General features: G+C 54.9%; 1 protein-coding gene across 1 annotated transcript in view; it reads right to left on the bottom strand.

Moving 5' to 3' along the window:
* LOC113484844 (plexin-D1-like) overlaps positions 1-5,678 on the bottom strand; it is a 6,984-nt gene extending 1,306 nt beyond the window's left edge. The window contains exons 1-4 of the mRNA XM_026857522.1: positions 5,472-5,678; positions 2,544-2,675; positions 749-849; positions 1-102 (exon numbers count right to left, since the gene is read on the bottom strand). Of these exons, the coding sequence (XP_026713323.1) occupies positions 1-102; positions 749-849; positions 2,544-2,657 (317 nt within the window). The 5' untranslated portion in view covers positions 2,658-2,675; positions 5,472-5,678. The remainder of the gene's footprint in view (positions 103-748; positions 850-2,543; positions 2,676-5,471) is intronic.
* Positions 5,679-11,316: the final 5,638 nt, after the last annotated feature.

Here is an 11,316-nt window from a genome sequence, read left to right as displayed (position 1 = left end):
GGCTCCAAGATGGTCATGGAAGGGCACTGCTGCACTCCTTCACTTGCGCTCGCCCAGAAGTTGGCCCCTGTGAAGTTCGTGCACTCATGCTGCAGAGAACACCTGCAGCGAACAGGGGAACAATTTGTGGTTGATTATTTTTAAAACAGGTGATAAAAACGTTGACTTCCTTGTGAGGGAAGAGCCTGAGAAAATCCTGTGCCTGCAACTTTTTCCCCCATCCATGCAGCTAAGCCTAAAGCTTTGCTGCTATATTTAAAGTGTCTGGTTGCCACGATAAGAGCACGTACTCCCACCAGCATCAACAGTTCGGGCTAAGTGAGAGCAGGCCAGGCTGAGCCCAGAACTGAAGAGGAGAAGGTGACATTTTGTCCGACTTCTTCAGTTTGTAAACGCAGAGTCTAATTTTGTAAATCCCTTTTGAGTGTTGATCGTCTCCTACTCATAAATGATAATTGCAAGGGCAAAAGATGGTCTTTAACTGGGTGTTGGCTCTCTCAGTCCCATGGCTGGATGCCTGCGAGATATTCTCTGCACTGGCAGCTGACTGCAGCATAACAATGCAGCTACAGTTAAATCCTGGCTCTGAAGAGCATCCCAACCATCTCAGACCAGATGCAATTGTTTTTAAAAGCATGTATTTCGTAAGGAATGGACAAAGACTAATGGCAGCATGACTGCGTGAAAATGTAAAAGGCACCAGAAACTCCTGCCGGGCTCGAGGGCCAGAGGACACATCCCGTCCTACCTGGTCTCCATCGTGCACCACCCGCAGTAGGCATCAGCGGCGGCCAGGCACTCCGTGCACGTCGGGTACTGGTTGCAGGCAGCCACCTTCACCCGCGTCATCTGCACGACAACAGCACAACTGCTTCCAAACGTTTCACACCACCACAGGAACGCTCGACCCGCCCGGGATGCGCCGGGACGGCCACACGTAGCTACCAACGAGACGTCGGCGTCGAGGCCGCTGCACCGTTCGCCCAGACCCAGCCCGACGGGACGGACCACGAGGAGCAGACCCTGGCACCGCCGCCCTCCGCCCCCCGAGCCGGGTGTGCTGCGTCTGGCCAGCCCACACAGGCAGCAGTGCAGGCAGCTGCCCGCTGCCCTGCCCGTGCCCCAGCAGAGCCCGTTGCAGCCCAGGGGCCGCGTGTCCCAGGGCACGTGAGGACGCCCAAGGGACGGGGCTGGCTCAGCGGGGCTGAGCTGCTCCTCTTCACCCGGCACCTTGGTGGCAGATGTGTGATGGTCGGGCTACACCTCCTGAGGTGTCAGCCCAGAGATGGTTTCACAGCTTGTCCCTCCCCGCGAAAAGCTCTCACTCAGACCTGCAGAAAGCTCCTTTCTAGGCAGAGCTGAACGCTGTCTGGCTATTCACAAAATGACCACAAAACACTCTGGAAACCTTAATTTACTAAGAAATCGAAGTATCTCTGGTGACTTGCTCGGCAGGAGCAGTTGGAGGGAAAGCATGTGTGGGTTTCTGCTTTTTCCTCGCTCAATTTCTAAACATTTGGGAAGGAAAACCGAGTTGTCTGGTACAGTGGGAACCAACAACGTGAGGTGCTGAGAGCCCTGAGCACGCCCCAGACCGTGGGCACCTTGGCACTTTGCTGCTCCCCAGCCCCCCGGCTCAGCACCCCCGTCCCAACCCCGTCAAGCTCCTGGGGAGCTTCCCAGGATGCTAATTGCACCAAAGGAAAATAACTCATCTGGCTTATTGGAAAAGCAACAGAGGAAAGCATCCCAAGTGCTGCCCTGGGTGTTTGCTCGAGCCCGAGAAGAGGAGCACAGCCCAGCCTGGGGGCTGAGAGGAGACAGGCTGAAACATCAGCTGAAGAGGCATCCCGGGAGGGTTCTGTGAAATGATAATGACCAATCTGCAGGGAATTAGGGCTTGGAAAATATAAACGCAACATACAACATTTGTGGTTGTGCATCTGTTTTGACAGATTAAAATGTAATTCAGGACAAACCACCAGTGCCTGGAGCACTCAGCTTCTCCTCTTCTGCTCACTTGATGGAGATGAGACTGACTGTTCCTACCTGCCGCGGCACTCCCGGGCTCTGCAGAGAGCCCCCCTCCTCGCCAGCCCTCCTGCCAGCCAGGCTGAGCAGAAACCTCCCCCAAGGACCACTTCTGACAGGCAGACTTTTTGTCTGTAGGATCTCCTAAAAGCCTCCTTGCAGACTGCGTACTGTAATTTTCAGGTTTCTATACAGGAACAACCTCTCATTATTTCTGCACTTCCCCGAGTGGGATTGGTTTTGATATCTCTCACTCTGCTTTCTACCTGGCCACCGCGATGAGGAGGAAGCCTGACAATCTGCTCTGCTTGGCGTGACGCCCACCCAGCGCCAGAGGACAGGCACAGGTTCCCCTTGGAAAGCCCCCTGACAGCCCAGCCAAAGCTCTGAGCTTCTTGGCTCTGCCCATTAATGCAGAAGCAATTTTTATTGTCCCTTCCTGCTCCCGGCTTAGTGCTAAATCAAAGGCATGATGCTCAGAGGACTAGCTTGCCGACGACTAAAGATCTCACCTGATAGGAGGTCATCAGATAGAGGTAGGTGGAATCAGAGGGGTCGAACTGCATGATGGGGTGGACAGGCTCTCCGTAAGCCACCGAAATGGATCTCCTGCTAATGACCTTCATGGTGCTGTCCAGATTAATCTGCAGCGAGAAGAAGCCACTCACTGAGACCGTTTTTCAAACGCTATGGGGAGAAGATTATTTTTCCTCAGTTATAAACAAGAACCAGAGTGGTATCTAACGGCGCTCCACACCGCTGTAAATCTCCACACACTCTGCAGGCTGCACACTCAGAGCTTTACTGGAAAGCCAGCGTCGTGCCACAGGGAAGGCACTGAGCGGCCCAGGAAGCCCAGGCCACGGCCAGCAGCCCTGCTCGGTGACCAACAACCCTGGCAGCCCTTGGTCCCTCTGGCTAAAGCCCTGTTTGGAAAGCTTCTCGTGGAGGCTCTTCCCGGCGCACGCGGCTGCTTCCAGCCGGCACCGGCAGCGCAACGCCCGCGTCACCCTCCTGGAGGAGGCTCCATCCTACGGCCCTCGTTATACACACGTGTGTTTGTTACAAACACTGCGTTTCCAGAGCTTAATGGAAAACAGCGAAAAGCAGCAACACGGCTGCACAACATGGCACCCCCTGCTCCCTGCATATTTGAGAAATAAGCGTTGTCATTCCTGGCCAAAAGCAGCTTTTATCCCTGCTCACTCCAGAAACCGTGGCAGCTGCCGCAAGAGAGCCGAATCCTACCTTGCCTCATGAATCACCAGCTGAAGCGCTGGCAGTGATGGAAGAGGCTGCAAAGCATCAGCCTGCCTTTCAGATCTCAGAATGTCTTGGCATTTGACTTGAAAACTCAGCAAATTAAATGTGGCATTGCTGAGAGGAAATAACAATAGGGCTACACAATTTTGCGTGACAGTCACTTTTCAGCTTAAAACAGAAACGGAGCGAGGAAAATTCCTACCTCCTTACCAGCAAGGGAAGGCAATAACTGTTAAGGACCAAGCGTGTCTCTGCTCTCTAAAGTCTGGATTAATTAATTAACATAGAATTAATTAATTCTTACACTAGAGCAGCTCCAACATGTCCTAGTAAGATAGCACATGCTCAAAGCAGAGGGCTTCCCTCTGCTAAGGACCATATGCAAGCACTGCAAGCTACTAAGCAGAAAAAAAAGGGAACTACCATTTTAAAAACTGGCTATCCAGAAGCTAAATAATTCCTGGGATCACCCAAGATGTCCGTGAACCAAGTCTTGATGCCCTCTGCTTTAGTTTTGCAACTGTCCTCTCTCCCTCCTTGCTGAGATTTGCTCTACGCTTGGTGGTTTCAGGTGCCTCTCCCTGGGTCCCTCTGCCTCCCAGACTCCTCTACCCCACGTTTTCACTGTGCTTGCACCCTCCCTGGATCCCCAGGAGCTGCGGGCCCCAGGGAAGGGCCACTGCAGCAGCACAAAGGGGCCGAAACCACCAGTCCCCTCGCTGGAGCGGGGTCGGGGCGTGCTGGGGGCCGCGTGCTGCCCTGGCGCCGGTGAGAGCTGAACTTCTGGGTCACCCCACCACAGCACCTGGTCTACAAGCACCTGGACACGTGGGGACTGACCAGAACAGACCCTTCCCAGCCCTGACTCCTTCAGGGCGTTCACCCTGGCACACCTTGCCCAGGCCACCGCTTCCCAAGTGCTGTTTTTCCTCTAATGACTGCTGGACGTGGCACCGATACCGGCCCTCACGAAATGCCCATCTGCAACCTGTCTGATTAATTCCCCGTACATACCCCTGGCAGCCATAATTGCTGCTGGCAGGAGCTGGTCGAGCACTATTTCTGCCCCTTTGCTGTCTTTTCTCAGGCAGCAAATCTGAATGATAACTCACGCAAAGTATCTTGTATCCCGTGCCAAATAACAAGGAGCCCCGAAGGTAAAAGGGCTTCTGGTTGTGCAGCTGTGTTGTAGAATTAGATTAGAGCTATCTGAGCAAATTATCCCAGCAAAGGGTAGCCAGGAGCCTCTCCCTAATGGAGGCGCAGCAGATAAGGCTGCTCTCTCGGAGAGGGTAATGGAAGCAGAGCTGTTAATACTGTGTGAACGGGGGCTGCGCTGCGTGTGGCATGTGCCTCTGCAGCCCTGCGCACGGGCCGGGGGGCACCTTCCTCCCACCCCCGGGATTACCTGCCCCTGCGGGCAAAAATCAAAGCTGAGAGTTTCTTTGTGATCGTTCCCACATTTCTGTCAGGAGCACTTGGATGCAAGGGAAGAGATTGGATCAGTTTTCGTCTCTCCAAGCGTTTTGATCCGATATTCCACTTTAAGCACCACTCATCCCAGGCTGAGATACGGCAGGTATCGCCATGTCTCTGCGCCAGGGCTCTCCTCCCCTCTCCTCTAAGGACTTCTGATGCTGAGTACACCAAACTTGTGGCTGGCTGGAATCAAAACTTTCTTTGGCAAACTTCAAGTGCTAAAGTTACTGAAACCTTGGCCTTGCATCTTGGCTCTGGAGCCGGGGTATCGCGTTGCCCTACGCTGCCTTCGGCTCAGAGTTTAAAGCAGATTCTCCATCAGATGTGTGGAGTCACACCTGCTTTGGCCTCAGCTGTGATGAAGCATCTCTCAGTGATTCCCCTGTCTACATGGAGCCTTCAGAAGCCATCAGCTCGGAGGGACAATTTATTAGAAGAACAGTGAATAATTAAATGCTGCACAATAACATTTCCAGACTAGGGTTCATCAAGAACATCCTGCTTGCACGGCAGCCTTGAGCAGTGATTAAGGGCCACCGGCCAGCCGGCAGCACATACCACTGCACAGATCCCGTCGCTTCTTCACTGCCTAGCAGAAGCCGGTGCTCAGACACTCGACAGCAGACACTGTGCCCTGTGCAGTGCTGGAAGGGCCGCCCGCCGCCCCCCAACCCCCGGTGCCGCCAGGCTCCACTTGCCTTCAGGAGTCCCCCGCTGGCCGTGCCCAGGAACACGACGGTGTAGTTATTGACGCTGGCCACGGCCACCGCGGTCAGGCCGCTGTAGGTGAAGACGGGGGTTGCCGTGACGGGGTTGATGATGGCCAGCGGGTGCTGGAGGTGCGCGGCCCCGCAGTCCAGCTGCTCCGGCTGCAGCTGTGGAGAGAGACACACGCGTCAGTGGGCTGCAGCCAGCAGGTCCCCCCCGCGTCACTGCCGTGAGCCCGGCGTGGCCAAACCACCCAGGGAAAGCTCCTCGCTACCAAGTCACAGAACAGGAAAATGCAACTGGTTCATACAGGAGCAAAGAGCTGTAAGAGCTTCCTCTGTGCCTGCCAGATCTACCCTCGGAGCCAAACCCAGAGCAGACTCTGCTGGCGACGAGCCGCTGGAGGAGCCGTGCCCTTGCCCGTGCTGCGGGTGGGATCGGGGCAGCGCCAGGATCGCTGCCGAAACCCCCAGGCACGGGGCACCCCAGGAGCGCGTCGTCCAGCCAAAGGCCCGTTTACTGCAGCACCACCCTCCCCTCCACACCAGGGGTGACAGTAAAAGGGGACAAGGGGGCTCCTTGCAGGGGGCTGGGCCGCAGGGCAGGTTCCTCAGCCCGCCAAAGATGAGCCCTCCCCAGGGGCCGCTGGCTGCCGACCCTCGCTGGCCCCGAGGGCCGCCCCAGCGCTGCCCTGGGTCCCCTTCCCACGGGTCGGCTTGGGATCAGTGCTCGGGGACACACGGAGCCACGCTCAGCTGCAGGCCCAGCAGCCATCTCCTGCGCCTTCCACCTCAAAGAGAAGGTGAAGTAAAAGGTTTCTCCAATAAAAAACCTCACAATATTATTTCCCTGCAAGTGAGGAAGTGAGTGAGAACAAAGCTAAGTGAGAAGGGGAAAAAAAGCTTGCTGGCAGCTCCCAGGACTGTAAATCCTGGCTCTGATCTTGCTGCTGCTGCTGCAGTCAACAGCAAAATTTCCACGGTTTTCCACTGGGACAGGATGGGATGGAGAAGCTGCTGAGCAGAAGGAGGCACCGTGCAAAACTGCCCAAACGTTGGAGCCACCAACCCCGTCCAGCCTCAGCCCACGGCCACTCGCTGTGCCCCAGGGAGCAAGTACAGCTCTGCCCTGTGCCCAGGACCACAAGAGGTTCATCATTCGCCTCTGGCTTCTGCTTCCAAGCTGTTCCTCAAAGCTCTGGGGAAGCAGCACCTGCCTTTTCCACAGAAACATTAAATTAAGGCCAGCAGGCTGTGGCGGGAACAAGGGGGTCAAGGGGCGAGGGCAGAGGACAGTTGTTAAGGACTCCTCACTCTGAGGCTCGCCACTGAGCAGGCACTTGGCTCATTTGTCCCAAAGCAAGACAACAGCGTTGACTATCTTGGGCTAAATTAATTAGCACAGTTGCTGCACGACAGCAGCATTTGAAAACAGGACTGATGCCTCATATTCCTCCCACCCTGCCAAGACGCACCCAAGATTTACAACCCTCTCACCCTGAATCCTCTGAGACTCTCCGTATAATCTGTGCTCAGACAATGTGGATGGATTCAGCGAGGTCTGAACATCATAGCAGTCCTGCTGCCCAGTTTACCTGCTGCCACTCCCGGGTGCAGCCGAAGGGTTCCACTGATGGGCATGCTTCCGGGACCATTACCACATCATCTGCACTGTCCTTTCAGGCTCCTCTTTAGAGAAGCCTCAACTGCTGCCCCCTGGGCGGGTGTGGGCACACAGGTGGGCCCTGACCTGCCGGCACCCGCGGGTACTTGCTGGCACCAAACCAGGGCCCTGATTGCGCAGAGTGCTTATACAAAACTCTAGACACCGCAACCCACACCCCTAAAACTAAGCACATTTCACGCCTTATTGAACTCAGCCATAACAGGGATATTTCTTCCAAAATAATCGTCGGGAGTGCTAATTTAAGCAGAACAAATGCAGGAATTTGAGGATGTAGCTGTTAAGAAACTGGACCTGCACTTCCACCAGGCAGGAGAAGTTGACAACCAGCCCGTTTAGCACAGTCCCTCCTCCCTGGGCTGAGTGCACCAGGGCCTCTATTTTAATTCCCTTATTACCATTATTATTTCATTAATAGAACCAGAATAAACCTTCAGCTCTCCCCTCTCTCCAGGCAGGCTAGAAGATGAGGCAAGAGCATGAGACCCGAGCAGCACCCCGGCTGCGCTCCGACCCTGGTTCGGGGGGCACCTCCTGCCCTCCCGGGCACGACCCCGCGTCCCGGGTCCGTGCCACACTACAGCAGCGCATCGCGGGGTGAAAACGGTGAAGAAACTTGCTCAAACCCCAAATGTACGCGAAGCAACTGGGCTGCTTCTCCAGGATTGGGGGACAGACGGAAGCCCCCACCAGACCCCCACAGGGCTGGCGACCCCTCTGCAGCGGCTGGGCTGCTTCATGGGGCGAGGTGCAGGCACGGGTGCCAGCCAGCCCCCTGCCTTTTGTGGCAGCTGGTCAGCAGAGCCCTGGTCAGCAAACCCTGGCACCCCCAGCCCCGGCCCGCGGCAGCCCCTTCCCCTGCCTGCGGAAGGGCTGGCAGCCCTGCCCGGGGGGAGCAGACACCCCCCGGGCCAGCTCCCTGCCGCAGCAGCAGAGCGGGTCCTCTCCAGGAAACCGCCCTGACCTGGGACCCCCGCGGCCCCCGCTGCTGCCGGTCGCAGCCGCCGTGCAGGAACACAGCCTGATGTGAAAAACTGCCTCCGCTAAAGCGAGCGCCAAAGAGAAGGCCACACGCTCGGAGCTGCAGCCCGGTTCACGTGGGACCGAGACGAGAGGATCGAGTGTGGTGGCTGCAAGTGACTTTGCTAAATGCGTTTTGCAGTTTTACAGTATTCCGTTCTATTAAAAAATAAAATCGCAGCCCCAGTTCTGAAGCGTGTGTTTATCCCTGTAACGGCGCAACACTTTACACCGTACAGAGGATACGGCAAGCCGTGCACGTTTCTGATTTAATGGTCCCTCTCACTCCCAGCCAGACCTTTGGACATGCACCTGGGTTTATTTATTTGTCTCAGGGATGATTATCTCTAACCCCTCTTCACTACTCTTTACCAATATTAACCACCTGAGGCTCACAAGGCTTCTTCCTGCCGGGAAACCGAGGCACAGAGGCACCTTGGCCCGCCTGGCAGCCTGAGGGATGCTCAGCACCTCGTCTCAGCAGCAGCTGCTCCGGGGAGCCAGGACTGGCCTTTGTCTGCCTCCCAGCCCGAGGGACACAACCCTTTCTTCTCACAGGTGGCCAAAATCACGGGAAGTTCCTTATCTGTTGCCTGCCGGCTTATAAATCACGCGTTTCAGAGCCAATATCAGCACAAAGTGTTTTCCACAGTAAACAGGATGTAACTACTCTAACGCAGGCCCAGCTTTATTTTGGCCACATACATCCTTCCTCTGAAACACCTTTCTTTGAATGACATCAGCTCTTCCAACGGGCAGGCAGGAGGAGACATATGGTGTTTCCCTCTCTGGGGTCCCGGGGCGGGTGACACGCTGTGCTGCTGCTGTCTGTACACCGAGGTGACAACTTAACTCTGCCACGTTACGGTAAACAGGATACGGCCAAGCCACATCCTTCTGCAGGCACCAGGCAAACACGGCAGCTTGGGAAACCACACTTAAACGCTGGGCTAAAAGGCTTTCTCCAAGCGGAACGGGTTAAATCTTGCTCCTTCTTAAATCAAACAGCCCTACCCTGATGTGGGGAAAGCACAAACGTTTTCTTCCAGAACCAATCTCTTTCTATCATCTACATTTTAAAACAACCCCGTGGGCATTTACTGTATTGCTGCTATTTTTCTGCTACACGCTCTGGATAGTCAGTAACTCACAGATATATTGGGCAAGTCTAGATTCGAATCCTTCTGCACCCAAAACATTTGACTCTGTCCTTCACGCTAACAAAGAGCCACATCGGGCACAAGCTGGAGACAACCCCCAGCCAGCACCAGCCGAGCAGCGCTGCTGTCACCCCGCGCGCTCCCAACGAGGGCGTACGCGGCACTTCTGCGAAATTTCACAAATAATGCAAATTAATTCAAACCAAGGAGCCACATCTAAGAGGAGGGTTAGTCAGATTAACCCCTGAGCGTGATTGCTAAAACAAAGCAGGACAGAGATAAAAGATCTCCAGCCGCATCAGGGCTCAACAGTTCAGCTGTTTTCACCGTGTGAGTTCAGTTCTTTATCCCAGGCCTAAAAGGAGCAGAAAAAGCGATTTCCCAGAATTTCCATTACAGCTCCCAGCCCCGGGCGCTGCGCCCCAGAGGCAGGCGCGCAGGATGTCCCTTCGGGAAGGAAGTCTGCTGGAAACAGAAGGAGGAAGAGGAGTGGTGAGGCAGCACTCAGGAAAACCATGAAACAGACTGACTTCTGCATCCTGTGTTTGTGACCTTAAAAATAGTTCTTAAGCAAAGATGGAATTTGTTTCTGAATCAAAAGCAGGCTGGAGTTCAGAAAAAAGCCCTGCAGCTTTTGCTTTTCTGACTCTACTGCGGCGGGTCCGAAAGCATCGCGGAGCAGCAGTAAGTGGAAAGGGAGTCCGGCCCCTTTCATGTATCGTATCAGAGCGGATTAAAGTGTTGGCTTCTAGCATGCCTGGAGTCCTGGGAAAATGACACAGCCAGCATCCGATAATCCGCTCCAAACTTGTTGATTTGTGGGACTTAGCCATCGTCTTCATAGGCTCAAAATTTGGCAGTTGCTCCCACACAACTGACATTTTCAGGCCATTAAAGTCTGTGATAAAAGGGCTCTAGTTTTATCTCTTGCCTTCCTTAACATAAACCATTAGGCTTTTATTAACATTTAGGTATGACTCAGGGAAATCTCTGATTGCAGAGAGAATATTCAAAATAATACGGATACTGTCCGAAGAGAATAGCAGGACATGGACTCAGAGCTGCAGAGTAGGGAGAGGCTAAAACCCAACGTGGAAATATTGCACAGACACCGTAGGAAAACGGGCAGAGCGAGAGACGGTGGCAAGGCGGCCCGGCTGCATTACGAAAACAGAAAGTACAAGCCCTCCTCTGTGTCAGGCAGAGCCCAGACTGGCCACGAAACCCCTCCCTGGCAGAGCCCATTCATCCCGCAGCCCCCTCCGCGCTGCCAGCAGTTTGTACACACAATCACGCGTTTATCTGCTGGAGCGTCGCAACCAGAGCTGTCAAAAACAGGCTTTTTGGGATGCCTGGAGGAAAATGTCATCCTCAGAAGAGGACTCTACTGTTAAGGCACTTGAGACGTAAGCGGTCTCTAATTGTAGTGCTGCCGCAAGGGCTGGCATTATCACAGAGCTCCTCTAACTTCCCATCATATTTTTTAGGCGATGGGAGGCAAATCAACATGCGCTCTTGGCCAGTCGAGGCACTCGGGCTGAGAACCTCTGATAACATGAATCTTGCTGGATTTTTCTCAAGAATCATCCACACTAAGCAATCAGCACCTCCACAGCAGACGTCCTTAAAAACCCCAACCTTAAAATGAGATTTGCACCCTGATTTACTTAGACCACAAGCTTCTTGAGTGAGGAGGCGGCGGGTTTGCTGTGTTTTGCAGGTTTGCACAGTGCCAGCCCTGGCCTACGGTGACACCAGTGTGACGCCCGTGACGGGCTGCCCAAACACCCCTCTGTGGGCTCTCGGACCATCCCAGACCGTGTCCTCCACGCGGGGGCCCCGGCCCCACCAGCAGCTTCTCCGGCTGGACGGCGCCCGGGCACGGCGCAGGGCAGAGCCCGGGGGTACACCAGCACCTCCTGGGCGTGCTGGGGGGCCGCCAGCGCCCGCAGCACCTGCCCAGAGGCTCCCC

This window comes from Athene cunicularia, assembly GCF_003259725.1.
Source record: "Athene cunicularia isolate RWA chromosome 12 unlocalized genomic scaffold, athCun1 chr12_part1, whole genome shotgun sequence".
Classification (NCBI taxonomy): Eukaryota; Metazoa; Chordata; class Aves; order Strigiformes; family Strigidae; genus Athene; species Athene cunicularia.
This window is presented reverse-complemented; position numbering and strand designations above follow the sequence as displayed.